We start from the raw sequence: 19,253 nt of genomic DNA, 5'->3' as shown, positions 1-19,253 counted from the left end.
CAAAATAGATTTAAATAAATTAAATATTTCTTCTGCCCACTCCCTTTTAAACAAGTTAACTCTGCCCACGTCCATTGACGTCTTGTCTGCGTCACGTGACCACGACGTAGCGACGTCATATAGTAACCGCTGTTTTGATCAGTAGACTTACAGTTATTATGCGTTGACATAATGGCGCACTGGTTAGCATGGCCACCTCTTAAGCATGATGTTGCGGGTTCGACGCCTGATCAATGTTAGCATGGAGTGAGCTGAAGTGCATGGCGCTGAAGATTTGAATCTTTGAAATGCGCTGAGGTCTGACATATCAGGCAGAATGGTTTGCCATCACGTTCAACAAAAAATAGAAACTTTCCCACTCTGATTAAAACGTCCTGTGTTCATCTACGTATTTTCGTTTTGCTGTGCATCTTTTCCCTGCCATTTCGAGAGCCCAATTGACACTCATAGTTTAAAGAAATGTGTTTGCCCATCCTACTTTGTGGAATTTCACCACATGCGCTTTTGACCAAAATACCAAATTGAACTCAAGTGAAGCCAACACGCACAACCCCCCCCCCACACACACACACACACACAAATGTTGATATGAACATAAAAGAGCCGCATGCGGTTCGGGAGTTGCGGCTTGGCCAAACCTGTACTATACAACTTTATTTGTATAAAATTTTCACAACAGCTGTCACACAAACAAAGCGGGAAAAACCGAAGACATGCGTGTTCCGCCCACGCTGGATTTATTTGCACCTTTGAAAAGACACCGTATTGCCGCAGATGTGGCAAAGAGTACTTTTGGGCATCTGAGACGGAAGGATGTCCAAAGCATCACGTCACCTGCTCTGGTAGGCATGGTGGTGGGACGTTGAGGTCAACCGCTTTGGGGTTGGCTGAATCTTTGATCGCAGGATGCCACACACTTGAAGACAGAAGCAGAAAAGCAGAGCTAAATGCAAAATGTACTCACCGGTGACTCCAATTTTTTTCCCCCCTGAAGAAACAGCTGGACGGGTGGCCCCGGCTGGCCAGTGGGACTCTTGTTATTCTGACCCTTTTTAGTGCGCGTTTGGGGCAACAACCGTTTTTTGTGGCGCTCTCTTCTGGTTCAAAAGTGCCCTGCATGTGAATTTGCTTTTCCTGCCTTCTGATTGGATGAGCGCCGGTGTGACGCGGTGCCTCTGTCACCGTGGCGGGGGGTATACGTTGGCATCGGAGCGTCTGCCAACGTCTGAGACCGGCTGGCAGTGTATCGGAGGTGTCGAGTGCGGTGCCGCTGGAGCTCACTCACCAGCTGGTGTTAGGGCCACAGAATGAAGGCCAAGGAGAAGAATAGAAAGAGAAACAGAAACTTCTCCTCCAATTGTTTGATTTGTCTCTTCTGAGCTTCGATGAATTCTTTCAGCTCTTTGTTCCTCTAGGACGGACAAATGGAAAGTGGCATTCAAAAGCCAGTAAGCGTGCAAGTAAGTGCCGGGCTGGCTTTGGGCCCTTACCTGTTGCGCGCTGTGCAGCAGATCCATTCTCTCTTGGAGGATGCAAGCGTCGCGCTCCCTCAACTCGCACATCAGGGCTCGCTTCCATTGGTCCACGGCGCTCCTAAGCTCTTCTCTCTGATCCGCCGTCAGCACGTCATTCACGCCAGCGTGGCTGGCTTTTTCGCCGTCCGTGGCGGGGCAGTCCCGCTGCGGTAGCGCCTCGTACAACATGGCCTCCAGCTCCAGGATCCTCTGGGCCGCAATCCTCGTCCATCAGTGGTCCGGCGGGAGATTTGAGGGCGGCTTACCTTATGAGCCTGGTCCATGGAACACTTCCTGAAGTCCAACTCTTCATCCAGGTAGCCCTTCTGCTTGCAGAACATATCCTAGCACAGCTCAAGGTCAGAATTGTTGGGGCACATTGCCGGAGTTCCCCTTGGCTGATGTCGCGTGTCTGTCTACCTTCTCACTTTCAATGTCCAACATCTTCTGTTGAAGTGCTGACTTGGTCACTTTGATGTATTCTAACCACTGAGGAAAGGCTGCTGTCACATAAGCAGAATGCGAGAGCGTGCGTGGACGTGCGCGTTACCTTCTCGGCTAGGGTGAGAAGGGTCCTGGCGTGAATCACGACCACCTGCTCCTCGTTGGTGAGATTCTGCAAGAGCCCAAAGGCACAGCGTCAACAAGCTTCTTTCAGCGCAAAGCCTTCCAAAAGTCACATTTGAGCCGCCGAGTCTCGTGGAGTGCGAACATAAGGAGTTCGACATACACTTACGGCGTTATAGCCCAGGATGTCCAGCTTCTTCATCAGATCACTGATGACGATGTCCGGGGGAAAGGCGCAAGGAGCAATGTAAGGTGTTCTGGGACCTCGGGTTAAGGTTAGGGTTGCAAGGGACGCCTTACGTACGCTCACGCCCTCGGCCTCGCAGTAGATCTGCAAAGGGCTGAGGCCGTCTGGGAAACGGACTTGCAGAAACTTCAAGACGGGGGAGCGCCACTCCCTCTCCTGAAAGGCAGAGGCATGCATCCGTCCGTCCGTCCGTCCGTCCGTCCGTCCGTCACATCTCTGGCCTCAACACGCTTGTGCGAGTCTTCCCACCTCCAGCTCCAGGATGCGGAACTCAAGCAGTTCGTTTTGGTCTCGGATATCCTGGATGTGCTCTTTCAGACGCGCTTCTTCCGCCTCCATCCGCCTGACCTGAAAAGACAGTCAGACCTCATCTGCGGGGCTTCCCGACAGGTGTGACGCCAAGCGACTCCGCCCAGCGCCTTTCTTTCCGTCACCTTTTCGGCCAACTGCTGATTGCTCTGACGCAGCAGCTGCTTCTCCTCCACCCACTTGACATTCTAGAAGAGACAAACGCGTGGACAGCTTTGGAATGTTGTGTCATTTTCATCCACAAATTCTTTGGTTGACTGGAAAATGACATTTGCTTTTCTCCGCATTTTCCCAGCCACGTTCGGGGGGGGGGGGGGGGGGTTGGTCCAGTAATGCCAGACGGATGAGTGACTGAAGAATGTAGCTATTTTGTCTGAGAAAAAGGTGTGCTCATTGATGAGCTTACCTGTCCTTGTTGCTTCAGCGCTGACTCCAGATCTGCTACTCTGCTTTGATAGTGACCCATTTCTACCATCAGCTTTTCTCTGGTCTGAAAGGAGGAGGAGGGAGGCTCCTCCTCCTCCTTTCAGACCAGAGAACACCCGAGGCTGGGTGAGAACGGGGAGGCTGCGACCCGGCCGGGGGTTGCGGGAAGGGGCGCCACCTTGATCTCCTTCTCGGCGTCGTAGTCCCCTTCGCTGGTCTGGGCTAGCAGAGCGTAGGCTCGTTGCAGCGCTTGATATTCTTGCGTCAGCTGGCGGTAGCGAAGCTCCGCCTCTTCATGCACACACCAATGCAACACAGCACTAGTACCAGAATCAGTCAGACCGGCGACAAAGCACCCGCGACGCAAAGACGAGTCCGATTCCAGGCTGAAGAGGAATGTTTGGTGCCAATACGCTGGCAGAAATGGCGGGCTACCTCTTCGGGTTCCGTGTCGGGGGTTCTGTCGGTGTGAAAAGACAAGGACGATCCGTCCGGGTCCACCAACACGTCTTCGTCGTAGCCGTAAAATGTTTCGATGACCTGCGGGCGCGGAAGCAAACATCTCTCTGAACAAACTGAAGCGACACCTCACGATGAATCGACGAGAGGAACGATAGCGAGAAAAAGGCCATTTCATCTTGCGCAACACCAAGCAGCCGCAAACAAACAGACTCACCTTGCAGGACCTCACGCTTTGTTCCTCCTCAGAGATTCTCGACGTCGGTATCGTAGCAGCAAATCTCTCTCCTGTCGACACAAATAATCCGCCTTTGAGATTCTTTGGATGCAAAGGGAACGAACGGCTCCGGCGCAGAAACAAACGCGACTCACAATGACATTTCTGACATGAGCTCCTGTCTCCAGAGCCTGAAAAACACGTCACCGGCGATGATTGGAGGGACGCTCGTCTTTTCCAAAAGTGACAACTACAGGGTGTGTCAGGGTTTTCCAGATTATCTTTATCGTATCATTGTGTTGCTTTGACTTTGACTGCGACCTGTAATAAATAATATTATTTATCCCTTATTTATCCCTATCGCTTATCCCTTCCTACACAAAGTCGTAAAACACCCCTTGCTATGTTTTGACTAGAGGTCAAGGGCTTCCTCTATTCAATCCACTCTTACACCCACCCTGTTTCTCTTAATTAAAATGCTCGTGCAGGAGCCGAGAGTCAGACTTCATTCGTACAACGGATGGACTCTCCACCTGCAGGTGTCCAAAAGAACTTACTTGTCTCCCGTGTGGTTCTTGCAAAATAAGTTGGAGCGAGCGCAACTCTAACAGGGTGCATTTTGCCACTAGCTGCCTACGGACAATGACGTCGCGCTCGCGGCTCATGGTTGACGGGCTGAGCAGCCGGGCAAGTCCGTCGTTTTCAGCGCACAGCGAGTGGCAAAGGCGCTGACAAAACGGGAGCTTTGAGCTGCTGAAAACGGCAAAACAAGTCTAAAGCGTGTTCAAACGCGTGCGCACAATGCTCCTGCTTGAAAGGTCGGAATTTAAGGGGCCAATTTTTTGGATGGCGGCCGCCGGCCAAGCTTTGGACGGAAAAGGTTTCCTGGCGACAGCGAGCGAGCGCGGCGCTGCCGTACGTGCACCGAGTCGCCTGCCTGAAGACCTTGGACAAGTCGTCGATGATGTGCCGCTGCTCCACAACTTGAAGGAACTCCGTTTCACCGTCCTGCTGGCCGCAACCGCGGTCCAGGTCATTGAGCGAACTAGGCCTTCTCTGTGGAACACAAATGCAGTGGACTCTGTTGGCACGCCGCCGTTGTCCGCGTCGACTTACCAAGCTTGCCATCTCCTCGTTCTCCTGGGTGACAAAGCGCACTTTGTTTTCAAGGCGACACAGCACCAGCGAGAGTTCTTCATTCTTCCTGCTCAGGCGTTTGTTTTTGTACAGGAGTGGCAGAAACTGGCTTTCTGTTTCTCTCAGTCGCTTTAGCTGCAAGCATGAAGTGCGGGATGTGAAAGACGCACAACACGCGGGCCAGAACGTATCCATTTCTTTTGCATCGGTTTGAACGGAATCGTGGCTTTGGCTCCCAATAAAAGACATCTACCAGGCAACCGACTCGCCGCGCCGCTCAACTAATAAGCAAGCGCAATGGGTGCCTCGCTGGATGGCGCGCATCAAACGTAGCGCAAACCTTCAAGCGTGCCGTCAATAAATTACCAGTTCATTGCGCTCTTCAGAGAGCAGGGCGTTTCGATCCTCCAGTTTCCTGATGACTGCGCTGAGCTCAGCGATTTTCAGATGAAACCGTCGCGTGTTCCGATCCTCCTGAGACTGAAAACGCCCCGCAACACACACACACAAGCACTCGTTCAAAGTTCAAAACTGTTTTTGTGCTACCTTCCTCCAGCAACGAACTAAGTCATGCGTACTGCAAGTGTGTGATGAGGTGGCTTACGCAATGAAGAGGATTGCTAGTAGCGGCGTTGACCCCACTTCCAGGGTAGTTTAGGCCCGCCCTTTGGGAATCCCTCAGGGCAGCGATCTGCTGCTCGGCAGCCTGAGTCTGCAGCTGAAGGCGGTGGACGTGGCCGGCCCCAGGGCTTCATCCAAAACACTAACCGCTCTGTCTTTCAGCTTGATCTCATCCGTCTGGATGTACAAACGGGGAGCGCTCAGGCAGGCGGGCAAACTCATTTGCCAGAATTGTGACAAAAACAAAGAGAGCAACCGGCCAATTTTTTTCTTGAATCGACTAGAACACCTTTGCCGTGACAAAAGCGAAGCGAGCAACCGGACATTTTCTTCTTGTGAAATAGAATAGAATAGAATGCCTTAGGTGTCATTGCACTGCAGGTATACAACGAAATTGGGAACATAGCCACGCACCGCGCATCTGATCAGTCCTACCAGTCGGCGGATCTCCCTCTCGCAGTCTCTCTTGGTTCGGCTCAGCTCCTCCCGATGCTGGTGATGAGCCGATCGGAGCTCGGCCGCTCGGGACTGCCAGGCCTGCTGGGCCGCTGCCAGGGCTTCTTCCGCGCTCCTGGTGGAGGCGACACCGCTCGGTCTCCCGACACCGCCGCGTCTCCTCCACCTCCGCCAGCAAAGCGCCCCCCCTCCTCACCTGAGCAGACATTGCGCCACACCGGGCCGTTGAGACCGCAACGGAGCGCCGCGACGCTTACTGGGGACAAGCTACACAATACGGTAGCGGCCGCATCGAAGCCCGACGTGGCGTGCGGATAGTCAGACACGGATAGAGCGGATCACCTTGTCCATGGAGCCGTCCCTCAGGCTGAGGACCAAGGCATTCAGTCGCTGGATCTCTCCATCTTTGATTTTGATCACTCTCATCAGCTCCATTTCATGCTGCCGCAGTAATGTCTCCCTGGTAATGGCTAACTCTTTCTGCTTCTCCTCATGGAGTTTGCTTTTGAGTTCCGTCATGGCGGCGGTGGCACGGTGGTGCTCCGCCCGCAGGTCCTGACTTCTCGCTCTCTCCAGACAGCTGACCTGACATGACTTAGACTTAGACTTAGACAAACTTTATTGTCATCTTGTCTGCACATGGTGCATACAAAACGAAATTCCGTTGCATACGTCTTACAACAAAGTAGTGATATTGCAGTTGAATAGAAGTAACATATCCTATGAAATATATGAAATAAACATATACTATATATATATATATATATATATATATATATATTTATTAAAAATAAGTATAAAGTGCAGCAGTGATAATTATGCAATAGTGCAAGTAGGCAAAACAGTATTCAAGAGTGTGCAGAGGAATGCTAAACCATGTATTAAACTTCTATTTAAAGGGTTTATACAAGTTCAGTAAAGTTGGTAGTGCGAGATAGTGCAAGATAGAGGTCCGTAGTGTCATAAAGTACAGTTCTGTGAATGTGTGATGCAGAGTTCAGTTTAGAGCTCAACAGTTCTAGTGTTCAACAGTCTGATGACAGCAGGGAAAAAGCTGTTGCAGAACCTGGTGGACCTGCAGCGGATGCTGCAAACCTCTTCCCAGAGGGCAGCAGGGAGAACAGTCCATGGTGGGGGTGTGATGGGTCATTGATGATGTTACGGGCACGGGACATGCAGCGCTGAGATGAAATGTCCTGAATGGAGGGAAGAGGAGCCCCTATGATCCTCTCTGCTGTCCTCACCACTCTCCTCACGTTCTTCCAATCGGAGGCGGTGCAGCCTCCACACCACACAGAGAGACAGCTTGTCAGAATGCTCTCTATGGTGCTCCTGTAGAACGTCCTCATGATGGGTGGGGGCAGGTGGGCTCTCCTCATCCTCCGCAGGAAGTACAAGCGCTTCTGTGCCCTCTTGACCAGTGCCGTAGTGTTCATAGTCCAGGTGAGGTCTTCTGTGATGTGGACCCCCAGGAATTTGGTGCTGCTGACCACCTCCACAGCTGAGCTGTTGATGATCAGTGGAGCGTGGTGAGGCTGTTTTTTCCTGAAGTCGACGATGATCTCCTTCATCTTCTCCTCATTCAGGATCAGGCTGTTTTCTCTGCACCAGCCCACCAGCTGCTCCACCTCCTCTCTGTAGTCCAGGTCGTTGTTGTCTCTGATGAGCCCCACCACCGTTGTGTCGTCTGCTGACTTCACGATGTGATTGGTGGTGAACCTGAGGACGCAGTCGTGTGTCATCAGGGTGCACAGCAGGGGGCTCAGGACGCAGCCCTGAAGGGAGCCTGTGCTGAGGGTGATGACATCAGAGGTGTTCTGTCCGACCCGGACTGACTGAGGTCTGTTGGTGAGGAAGTCTAGCAGCCAGTTGCGAAGGGGGGTGTTGAAGCCCAGGTGTTCCAATTTTCCTACCAGATGCTGTGGGATGATGGTGTTAAACGCTGAGCTGAAGTCCAGGAACAGCCTCCGCACATGCGTGTTCTTCTCCTCCAGGTGAGCCAGGCTCAGGTGAAGAACGGAGGAGATGGCTTCCTGAGTGGAGCGGTTTTGCCGGTCGGCAAACTGGAACGGGTCAAATAATAGGGGGAGTCTGGAAACGATGTGACCTTTAAGCAGCCTTTCGAAGCACTTCATCATAACCGGAGTCAGTGCAACAGGCCGGTAATCATTAAATGAGGTGATTTGAGGTTTCTTCGGCACCGGAATGATTGAGGCAGTCTTAAAGCACGCCGGCACTGTGGCTTGGCCCAGCGAGGTGTTAAAAATGTCTGTGATGACCCCAGCCAGATGACTTGCACATTCCCTGAACACACGCCCAGGAATGTTGTCCGGGCCAGGGGCCTTACAGGGGTTGACTCTCCTCAGGGTCTTCAACACATCGGCGGAGTCAAGGCAGAGTACCTCCTCTTCCTGATGGGGGACAGTTTTAACTGCTGGAGTGCCGTTTAGTGCCTCGAACCTCCCAAATAAGTTATTTAGACCATTTAGAAAGTCAGCATCAACTACACCCACCGGGGGGGGGGGGAGGGTGAGTTGTCGTCTGTAATCGCCCGTATGCCTTGCCACATACTCCTGATGTTTTTGACGTCGTGGAAACGATCCTGAAATTTTCGACTGCGGTCTCGCTTCGCTATTCTGATGGCACGGTTCAAGTTGGCTCTCGCTGTCCTCAGTGTCTCCTTGTCGCCAGACTTGAAGGCAGAGTTCCGCGCTCGTAGCGTTTGACGTACCTCCTCAGTCATCCAGGGTCGTTGGTTGCCCCGGGTGATGATATTCTTAGTGGTGCTGACGTCCTCGGTGCATTTGTTGATGTAGGCTGACACAGTCATGGCACACGCATGTCTAATCTACATCGGGAAAACTGGGAGGGAGGGAGGCAGGCAGGGAGGCAGGCAGGGAGGCAGGCAGGGAGGCAGGCAGTGTCTGTCTGTTGAGGTTTTCACCTTGTTCTTCTCCTGCTGAAGTTCTAACTGGACGTCCATCAGTTTGGTTCTCAGCTCGTCATTGGCGGCCTGAAGGGCGTCCGTTCGCTCCGCCTTGGCCCGCCCTGCCGGAGCTCGTTTGGACATCTCTTACTCGAGTCTCGCCCGGTCGTCAGTCAGAGATCACAACATTTGTACCTGGAGAGCACAAACGCAGCGCTGTTTTCCACTGGCTTCGAACTCAACTTCAATCGGTACCGTAACTTACAACATCATAAACATAGAACTAGCTTGACTTATTCATTGAATAAATGCATTTGGTTCTTCAAAACTGCATCACGCAACATAGCGTGACCGAGATGGCCGTTATCCACCTGCGTGAAGTTATTTGGTGAAATGAATGAGATGTTTAAGACACCATCGTTCTGTCTCTATGTAGATGAAGGGAAATAATCGATTGCTGAAGGTCCAAAGGTGTTGTGATAAACAAATAAACATATTAGTGATTAGTGACATATTTGTGATAAACATATTAGGCAGGATAATCACATATGTTAACGTGACTGCCCACACTGTATTTATTTATGGTTATTTGTTAAATCGAGTACTGTTAGACATGAAATAGGAAGTGTTTAACATAAATGGAAGACGAAAGGGGTACTCACCATTGTAGCTCCTGCTGGTCAATGATACGAGCCTCTTCTTGCAGTGGAAAACATACAGCCAACAAACACCGTGGAACCTAAAGGAATGAAATTAAACATTAACATTTAGCCTAAACCAACATTCACAGATACAACGCAACGCAAACTACACAAACGTAAATCTTTTTAAACACAATGAGTTGTACTTACCGTGTACGCTCTAGACGGTCCACTTGCAAGCAGAAAATAAAGATATTTCTGTTGATAATCGTCGTGTTTGTATCCGGTGTCTCGCTCAAGGCCATTGCGCCCACAGATTTGAATTGTGGCGAGAGTTCAGCCTATTGACGTCATTTCCGCGGTGTAATACCCGCATATCTGAAACGGCAAAGTTAAGAGTAGAGTTAAATAAAGTTTTTAGTCAACGCAATAATTTACAACCGTTGACCAGTCGAAATAATCGTCGAAATTTGGCGTCTGTGGCTGGAAGCAGACGCCGAGTTCGACATTCCTCCCAAACGCCACACTCCCTCGCTTTTCAGGGCTAAAAAAAAACAGTTGTAATTACCTTGTACGCTCTAGACGGTCAAGTTGCAAGCTGAAAACAAAAATATTTGCCTTGTAAGTCATCGTGTTACTAACCGCTGTGTCTTGTTTGCCAGAATTGCCGCTTTCCTACTTCCTGTTGCAAGCCACGCCCACGGATTATAATTTTGCCGTGAGTTCCGCCTATTGACGTCATGTCCGCGTCACATGACTGCGACGTAATATTATCTAAAACTGTTTGTGCGGTATTGTGTTGTTCTGTGCGGTATTGTGTTATTCTGTGCGGCGTCGTGTTGTTCAGTGCGACGTCGTGTTGTTCAGTGCGGCATGGTGTTGTTCAGTGCGGCATGGTGTTGTTCAGTGCGGCATGGTGTTGTTCAGTGCGGCATGGTGTTGTTCAGTGCAGCGTAATGTTGTTCAGTGCGGCATGGTGTTGTTCAGTGCGGAATGGTGTTGTTCAGTGCGGCATGGTGTTGTTCAGTGCGGGATGGTGTTGTTCAGTGCGGCATGGTGTTGCTCAGTGCGGCATGGTGTTGTTCAGTGCGGGATGGTGTTGTTCAGTGCGGCATGGTGTTGTTCAGTGCGGCATGGTGTTGTTCAGTGCGGCATGGTGTTGTTCAGTGCGGCATAATGTTGTTCAGTGCGCCATAATGTTGTTCAGTGCGGCATGGTGTTGTTCAGTGCGGGATGGTGTTGTTCAGTGCAGGATGGTGTTGTTCAGTGCGGCATGGTGTTGTTCAGTGCGGCATAATGTTGTTCAGTGCGGCATGGTGTTGTTCAGTGCGGCATGGTGTTGTTCAGTGCGGCATGGTGTTGTTCAGTGCGGCATGGTGTTGTTCAGTGCGGCATGGTGTTGTTCAGTGCGGCATGGTGTTGTTCAGTGCGGCATAATGTTCAGTGAGGCATAATGTTGTTCAGTGCGGCATAATGTTGTTCAGTGCGGCATGGTGTTGTTCAGTGCGGGATGGTGTTGTTCAGTGCAGGATGGTGTTGTTCAGTGCGGCATGGTGTTCAGTGCGGGATGGTGTCTTTCAGTGCGGCATGGTGTCGTTCAGTGCGGCATGGTGTCTTTCAGTGCGGCATGGTGTCGTTCAGTGAGGCATGGTGTTGTTCAGTGCGGCATGGTGTTGTTTAGTGCGGCATGGTGTTGTTCAGTGCGGGATGGTGTTGTTCAGTGTGGCATGGTGTTCAGTGCGGCATGGTGTTGTTCAGTGCGGTATCGTGTTGTTCAGTGCGGTATCGTGTTTCTCAGTGCGGTATCGTGTTGTTCAGTGCAGTATCGTTGTGTTGTTCGTATTGTGTTGTGTTGTTCGTAATGTGTTGTGTTGTTCGTATTGTGTTGTTCGTATTGTGTTGTGTTGTTCGTATTGTGTTGTGTTGTTCATATTGTGTTGTTCATATTGTGTTGAGTTGTTCGTATTGTGTTGTGTTGTTCGTATTGTGTTGCCTTTAACACTTAGCCTCTAACACTTAGCCTCTAACACTTAGCCTCTAGCATCTAGAAGGTAAATAAATAGGAAGGAAGGACTCACCGGTGACGTCTTCGCCCACGTCCAAGCGTTGTACTTTGTATTTTCATCCTTCTGACAGTGGAAAACATAGCCAACAAACACCGTGGAACCTAAACGAATGAAAGAAAACTATCATTTGGCCACAACCAACATTCACAGATACAACACAATGTGACGTGCGGGGTTGAGGTTAAAGGTTGAGTGAAGGGCCCTCGTTTTAAACTACTTTTTTGAAAAGGATTGGGAACAAGTAAGACGTATTTAATTTATTTAATGGGAAGTAGTAAGAGCTATTGAATTTAATCTATGTATTATATTCTATTGTATTGTATTCTGTTGTATTCTTTTGGATTGTATTCACACTAACCCCACTAAAACTTCAGCCCACAAAAACTCGCCTCTGGCGCCTAGCCTCTGGCACTTAGCCTCTAACACTTAGCCTTTAACACTTAGCCTTTAACACTTAGCCTTTAACACTTAGCCTTTAACACTTAGCCTTTAACACTTAGCCTTTAACACTTAGCCTAGAAGGTGAATAAATAGGGTTAAAGGTTGAGTGAAGGGCCCTCGTTTTAAACTACTGTTTTGAAAAGGAGTGGGAACAAGTAAGACGTATTTAATTTATTTAATGGGAAGTAGTAAGACTTATTAAATTTATTTAATCTACTTTTCTTCCCAGGCAAAATTTGATGTGCTGCAATTCCAAATTTCCAAAGTGAATGAAGGAATGAAGTCCTTTAAATTATGATTTTGTATAAATACTAGGCATTAACACAAAATCGACGGCACAAAATGGGCAGACTTTACTTGTTTGAAAAGGACTGGTTACAAGACAGACTTTTTTAATTTATTTAATGGGAAGAAGACTTATTTAGTTTAATTGATCTATTTTTGTTCCCTGGCAAAATTCGATTTGCTGCAATTCCAAATTTCCAAAGTGAATGAAGGAAAGAAGTCGTTTAAATTATGATTTTGTTTAAATACTAGGCATAGACACAAAATCTACGGCACAAAATGGGCAGACTTTACTTGTTTGAAGAGGACTGGTTACAAGACAGACTTTTCTGATTTATTTAATGGGAAGAGGACTTATTTAGTTTATTTAATCTATTTTTGTTCCCTGGCAAAATTGGATTTGCTGAAATTGTATTTTGCCAAATCTCGATTTGAGACCTGATAGGAAGTATTAAACGCTTAGTTAAATCAATACAAGTTGGTAATAAGAGCGAGTAATGTTGGTTGAACCGATGAATGAAGGTTGAAAGCAATTTAAATTATGACTTTGTATAAATACTAGATATTAACAGAACATCTACTGCGCAAAATGGGCAGAGTTTACTTGTTTGAGAAGGAGTGGTTTATTCAAAACTAAGATTTATGTAATCTGTTTGTTCCCAGGCAAAATTGGATGTGATGCAATTCCAAATTTCACCACATGATGGTGCCCAATTTTGACTTCATAGGACATATTAAACACTTAGCTTGTTATTATGTTCAAGGTAATCAGATTTGTTTATCATTCTAATGGCCTCTTCAAAACTATTCTGGATTACTACTTTGGATCTATTCTACATTACTTGGCAACAACATACTCTGTAACAGATTAGGCAGTATAATCACATATGTTAACTTGAGAGTGCCCACACTCAATCTACTTATCGTGATGTGTTAAATCAATTACTGTTAGACATTATTTGTCTGATAATCTACCAAATCTTTGAATTGAAGAATTTGTGATTTAATTAATAGCTTGTTGTTATGTTCAGGGTAATCAGACTTGTATATAATTCTAATGGCCTTCTTTTGAAAACTATTCTGAATTACAACTTTGGATCTTATATTACTTTGCAACAATCTACTCGGTGACAGATTAGGCAGTATAATCACATATGTTAACTTCAGTGCCCACACTGTATTTATTTATGGTTATTTGTTAAATCAAGTACTGTTAGACATGAAATAGGAAGTGTTTAACATAAATGTAATGGCTACTCACCATTGTAGCTCGCTCCTGGTCAATGATACGAGCCTCTTCTTGCAGTGGAAAACTTGCAGCCAACAAACACCGTGGAACCTAAAGGAATGAAATTAAACATTAACATTTCGCCTCGACCAATTTTCACACGTACAACGCAACGCGGCTACACTTCTGCTATTACAAACGTAAATCTCCTTAAACACAATGAGTGTTACTTACCGTGTACGCTCTAGGCAAAATTGGATGTGATGCAATTCCAAATCTATCTGAAACGGCAGTTAAAAGTAGAGTTACATCAAATTTTCTTTTTTAATCAACACAATCATTTACAACCGTTGACCAGAAAGAATCGTCGAAATTCGACGTCCCCCACAAACGCCACGCTCACTCGCTTTTCAGGGCAACAAAAGTACTTCTTTTTAAAAACGATGAGTTGTACTTACCGTGTACGCTCTGGACGGTCCAGTTGCAAGCAGAAAATAAAAATATTTCTCTTGTTAGTCGTATGTTACCATCCGCTGTGTCTTTGTCAACATCGCCGCCGTTTTCCTACTTCCTGCTGCGAGCCACGCCCACGGATTTAAATTTGGGCGGAAGCTCTTTCCATTGGCGTCGTTTTCGCGTATAGCAAATCCGATTGGTTGGGAAGGGGGCACGGTTATGCAGCCGAGGGGTCCTGTGATCGGTGGGATGTAAAGTAGGCGTCGACGTCACGTCCGCGTCACGTGACCACGACGTGGCAGACGTCATATAGCAACCGCTGTTTTGTTTAGTAGACTTACAGTTGTTATGCATTGACATAATGGCGCACACACCAAATAGATTTAAATAAATTAAATAATTCTTCTGCCCACTCTCTTTTAAACAAGTTAACTCTCCCCGCGGATTTGAATTCCGGCGAAAGTTACGCCCATCGACGTCACGTATGTCACGTGACCACGACGTGGCAGATGTCATATAGCAACCGCTGTTTTGTTTAGTAGATTTACAGTTGTTATGCATTGGCATAATGGTGTGCACTCAAAATAGATTTAAATAAATTAAATATTTCTTCTGCCCACTCCCTTTTAAACAAGTTAACTCTGCCCACGTCCATTGACGTCTTGTCTGCGTCACGTGACCACGACGTAGCGACGTCATATAGTAACCGCTGTTTTGATCAGTAGACTTACAGTTATTATGCGTTGACATAATGGCGCACTGGTTAGCATGGCCACCTCTTAAGCATGATGTTGCGGGTTCGACGCCTGATCAATGTTAGCATGGAGTGAGCTGAAGTGCATGGCGCTGAAGATTTGAATCTTTGAAATGCGCTGAGGTCTGACATATCAGGCAGAATGGTTTGCCATCACGTTCAACAAAAAATAGAAACTTTCCCACTCTGATTAAAACGTCCTGTGTTCATCTACGTATTTTCGTTTTGCTGTGCATCTTTTCCCTGCCATTTCGAGAGCCCAATTGACACTCATAGTTTAAAGAAATGTGTTTGCCCATCCTACTTTGTGGAATTTCACCACATGCGCTTTTGACCAAAATACCAAATTGAACTCAAGTGAAGCCAACATGCACAACCCCCCCCCCCCACACACACACACACACACACACACAAATGTTGATATGAACATAAAAGAGCCGCATGCGGTTCGGGAGTTGCGGCTTGGCCAAACCTGTACTATACAACTTTATTTGTATAAAATTTTCACAACAGCTGTCACACAAACAAAGCGGGAAAAACCGAAGACGTGCGTGTTCCGCCCACGCTGGATTTATTTGCACCTTTGAAAAGACACCGTATTGCCGCAGATGTGGCAAAGAGTACTTTTGGGCATCTGAGACGGAAGGATGTCCAAAGCATCACGTCACCTGCTCTGGTAGGCATGGTGGTGGGACGTTGAGGTCAACCGCTTTGGGGTTGGCTGAATCTTTGATCGCAGGATGCCACACACTTGAAGACAGAAGCAGAAAAGCAGAGCTAAATGCAAAATGTACTCACCGGTGACTCCAATTTTTTTCCCCCCTGAAGAAACAGCTGGACGGGTGGCCCCGGCTGGCCAGTGGGACTCTTGTTATTCTGACCCTTTTTAGTGCGCGTTTGGGGCAACAACCGTTTTTTGTGGCGCTCTCTTCTGGTTCAAAAGTGCCCTGCATGTGAATTTGCTTTTCCTGCCTTCTGATTGGATGAGCGCCGGTGTGACGCGGTGCCTCTGTCACCGTGGCGGGGGGTATACGTTGGCATCGGAGCGTCTGCCAACGTCTGAGACCGGCTGGCAGTGTATCGGAGGTGTCGAGTGCGGTGCCGCTGGAGCTCACTCACCAGCTGGTGTTAGGGCCACAGAATGAAGGCCAAGGAGAAGAATAGAAAGAGAAACAGAAACTTCTCCTCCAATTGTTTGATTTGTCTCTTCTGAGCTTCGATGAATTCTTTCAGCTCTTTGTTCCTCTAGGACGGACAAATGGAAAGTGGCATTCAAAAGCCAGTAAGCGTGCAAGTAAGTGCCGGGCTGGCTTTGGGCCCTTACCTGTTGCGCGCTGTGCAGCAGATCCATTCTCTCTTGGAGGATGCAAGCGTCGCGCTCCCTCAACTCGCACATCAGGGCTCGCTTCCATTGGTCCACGGCGCTCCTAAGCTCTTCTCTCTGATCCGCCGTCAGCACGTCATTCACGCCAGCGTGGCTGGCTTTTTCGCCGTCCGTGGCGGGGCAGTCCCGCTGCGGTAGCGCCTCGTACAACATGGCCTCCAGCTCCAGGATCCTCTGGGCCGCAATCCTCGTCCATCAGTGGTCCGGCGGGAGATTTGAGGGCGGCTTACCTTATGAGCCTGGTCCATGGAACACTTCCTGAAGTCCAACTCTTCATCCAGGTAGCCCTTCTGCTTGCAGAACATATCCTAGCACAGCTCAAGGTCAGAATTGTTGGGGCACATTGCCGGAGTTCCCCTTGGCTGATGTCGCGTGTCTGTCTACCTTCTCACTTTCAATGTCCAACATCTTCTGTTGAAGTGCTGACTTGGTCACTTTGATGTATTCTAACCACTGAGGAAAGGCTGCTGTCACATAAGCAGAATGCGAGAGCGTGCGTGGACGTGCGCGTTACCTTCTCGGCTAGGGTGAGAAGGGTCCTGGCGTGAATCACGACCACCTGCTCCTCGTTGGTGAGATTCTGCAAGAGCCCAAAGGCACAGCGTCAACAAGCTTCTTTCAGCGCAAAGCCTTCCAAAAGTCACATTTGAGCCGCCGAGTCTCGTGGAGTGCGAACATAAGGAGTTCGACATACACTTACGGCGTTATAGCCCAGGATGTCCAGCTTCTTCATCAGATCACTGATGACGATGTCCGGGGGAAAGGCGCAAGGAGCAATGTAAGGTGTTCTGGGACCTCGGGTTAAGGTTAGGGTTGCAAGGGACGCCTTACGTACGCTCACGCCCTCGGCCTCGCAGTAGATCTGCAAAGGGCTGAGGCCGTCTGGGAAACGGACTTGCAGAAACTTCAAGACGGGGGAGCGCCACTCCCTCTCCTGAAAGGCAGAGGCATGCATCCGTCCGTCCGTCCGTCCGTCCGTCCGTCCGTCCGTCCGTCCGTCACATCTCTGGCCTCAACACGCTTGTGCGAGTCTTCCCACCTCCAGCTCCAGGATGCGGAACTCAAGCAGTTCGTTTTGGTCTCGGATATCCTGGATGTGCTCTTTCAGACGCGCTTCTTCCGCCTCCATCCGCCTGACCTGAAAAGACAGTCAGACCTCATCTGCGGGGCTTCCCGACAGGTGTGACGCCAAGCGACTCCGCCCAGCGCCTTTCTTTCCGTCACCTTTTCGGCCAACTGCTGATTGCTCTGACGCAGCAGCTGCTTCTCCTCCACCCACTTGACATTCTAGAAGAGACAAACGCGTGGACAGCTTTGGAATGTTGTGTCATTTTCATCCACAAATTCTTTGGTTGACTGGAAAATGACATTTGCTTTTCTCCGCATTTTCCCAGCCACGTTCGGGGGGGGGGGGGGGGGGGGTTGGTCCAGTAATGCCAGACGGATGAGTGACTGAAGAATGTAGCTATTTTGTCTGAGAAAAAGGTGTGCTCATTGATACGCTGGCAGAAATGGCGGGCTACCTCTTCGGGTTCCGTGTCGGGGATTCTGTCGGTGTGAAAAGACAAGGACGATCCGTCCGGGTCCACCAACACGTCTTCGTCGTAGCCGTAAAATGTTTCGATGACCTGCGGGCGCGGAAGCAAACATCTCTCTGAACAAACTGAAGCGACACCTCACGATGAATCGACGAGAGGAACGATAGCGAGAAAAAGGCCATTTCATCTTGCGCAACACCAAGCAGCCGCAAACAAACAGACTCACCTTGCAGGACCTCACGCTTTGTTCCTCCTCAGAGATTCTCGACGTCGGTATCGTAGCAGCAAATCTCTCTCCTGTCGACACAAATAATCCGCCTTTGAGATTCTTTGGATGCAAAGGGAACGAACGGCTCCGGCGCAGAAACAAACGCGACTCACAATGACATTTCTGACATGAGCTCCTGTCTCCAGAGCCTGAAAAACACGTCACCGGCGATGATTGGAGGGACGCTCGTCTTTTCCAAAAGTGACAACTACAGGGTGTGTCAGGGTTTTCCAGATTATCTTTATCGTATCATTGTGTTGCTTTGACTTTGACTGCGACCTGTAATAAATAATATTATTTATCCCTTATTTATCCCTATCGCTTATCCCTTCCTACACAAAGTCGTAAAACACCCCTTGCTATGTTTTGACTAGAGGTCAAGGGCTTCCTCTATTCAATCCACTCTTACACCCACCCTGTTTCTCTTAATTAAAATGCTCGTGCAGGAGCCGAGAGTCAGACTTCATTCGTACAACGGATGGACTCTCCACCTGCAGGTGTCCAAAAGAACTTACTTGTCTCCCGTGTGGTTCTTGCAAAATAAGTTGGAGCGAGCGCAACTCTAACAGGGTGCATTTTGCCACTAGCTGCCTACGGACAATGACGTCGCGCTCGCGGCTCATGGTTGACGGGCTGAGCAGCCGGGCAAGTCCGTCGTTTTCAGCGCACAGCGAGTGGCAAAGGCGCTGACAAAACGGGAGCTTTGAGCTGCTGAAAACGGCAAAACAAGTCTAAAGCGTGTTCAAACGCGTGCGCACAATGCTCCTGCTTGAAAGGTCGGAATTTAAGGGGCCAATTTTTTGGATGGCGGCCGCCGGCCAAGCTTTGGACGGAAAAGGTTTCCTGGCGACAGCGAGCGAGCGCGGCGCTGCCGTACGTGCACCGAGTCGCCTGCCTGAAGACCTTGGACAAGTCGTCGATGATGTGCCGCTGCTCCACAACTTGAAGGAACTCCATTTCACCGTCCTGCTGGCCGCAACCGCGATCCAGGTCATTGAGCGAACTAGGCCTTCTCTGTGGAACACAAATGCAGTGGACTCTGTTGGCACGCCGCCGTTGTCCGCGTCGACTTACCAAGCTTGCCATCTCCTCGTTCTCCTGGGTGACAAAGCGCACTTTGTTTTCAAGGCGACACAGCACCAGCGAGAGTTCTTCATTCTTCCTGCTCAGGCGTTTGTTTTTGTACAGGAGTGGCAGAAACTGGCTTTCTGTTTCTCTCAGTCGCTTTAGCTGCAAGCATGAAGTGCGGGATGTGAAAGACGCACAACACGCGGGCCAGAACGTATCCATTTCTTTTGCATCGGTTTGAACGG

The 19,253-nt window shown here is 49.0% G+C and overlaps 2 protein-coding genes across 2 annotated transcripts; both read right to left on the bottom strand.

Moving 5' to 3' along the window:
- Positions 1 to 621: 621 nt before the first annotated feature.
- On the bottom strand, positions 622 to 1,974 carry LOC125989856 (janus kinase and microtubule-interacting protein 3-like). The gene is made up of 2 exons (XM_049756262.2): positions 1,491 to 1,974; positions 622 to 1,411 (listed from the first exon to the last, which is right to left on the bottom strand). Exons 1-2 carry the CDS (start codon positions 1,701 to 1,703, stop codon positions 1,295 to 1,297), a joined length of 330 nt encoding a protein of 109 aa, XP_049612219.1. The 5' UTR covers positions 1,704 to 1,974; the 3' UTR covers positions 622 to 1,294.
- Positions 1,975 to 15,269: 13,295 nt separating this feature from the next.
- LOC125989848 (janus kinase and microtubule-interacting protein 3-like) lies at positions 15,270 to 16,558 on the bottom strand. The gene is made up of 2 exons (XM_049756249.2): positions 16,075 to 16,558; positions 15,270 to 15,995 (listed from the first exon to the last, which is right to left on the bottom strand). Exons 1-2 carry the CDS (start codon positions 16,285 to 16,287, stop codon positions 15,879 to 15,881), a joined length of 330 nt encoding a protein of 109 aa, XP_049612206.1. The 5' UTR covers positions 16,288 to 16,558; the 3' UTR covers positions 15,270 to 15,878.
- Between the last annotated feature and the right edge of the window lie 2,695 nt (positions 16,559 to 19,253).

Source organism: Syngnathus scovelli, chromosome 1 (genome assembly GCF_024217435.2).
Source record: "Syngnathus scovelli strain Florida chromosome 1, RoL_Ssco_1.2, whole genome shotgun sequence".
Taxonomy (NCBI): domain Eukaryota; kingdom Metazoa; phylum Chordata; class Actinopteri; order Syngnathiformes; family Syngnathidae; genus Syngnathus; species Syngnathus scovelli.
This window is presented reverse-complemented; position numbering and strand designations above follow the sequence as displayed.

What these genes read in the sequence shown, in the direction of transcription:
- LOC125989856 (XM_049756262.2), bottom strand. Translation starts at nt 1,703, where the DNA reads ATGTTGTACGAGGCGCTACCGCAGCGGGACTGCCCCGCCACGGACGGC. An exon ending in TGCTGCACAGCGCGCAACAG is followed by an intron (nt 1,412 to 1,490) that starts GTAAGGGCCCAA and finishes TGTCCGTCCTAG; the next exon opens with AGGAACAAAGAGCTGAAAGA.
- LOC125989848 (XM_049756249.2), bottom strand. Translation starts at nt 16,287, where the DNA reads ATGTTGTACGAGGCGCTACCGCAGCGGGACTGCCCCGCCACGGACGGC. An exon ending in TGCTGCACAGCGCGCAACAG is followed by an intron (nt 15,996 to 16,074) that starts GTAAGGGCCCAA and finishes TGTCCGTCCTAG; the next exon opens with AGGAACAAAGAGCTGAAAGA.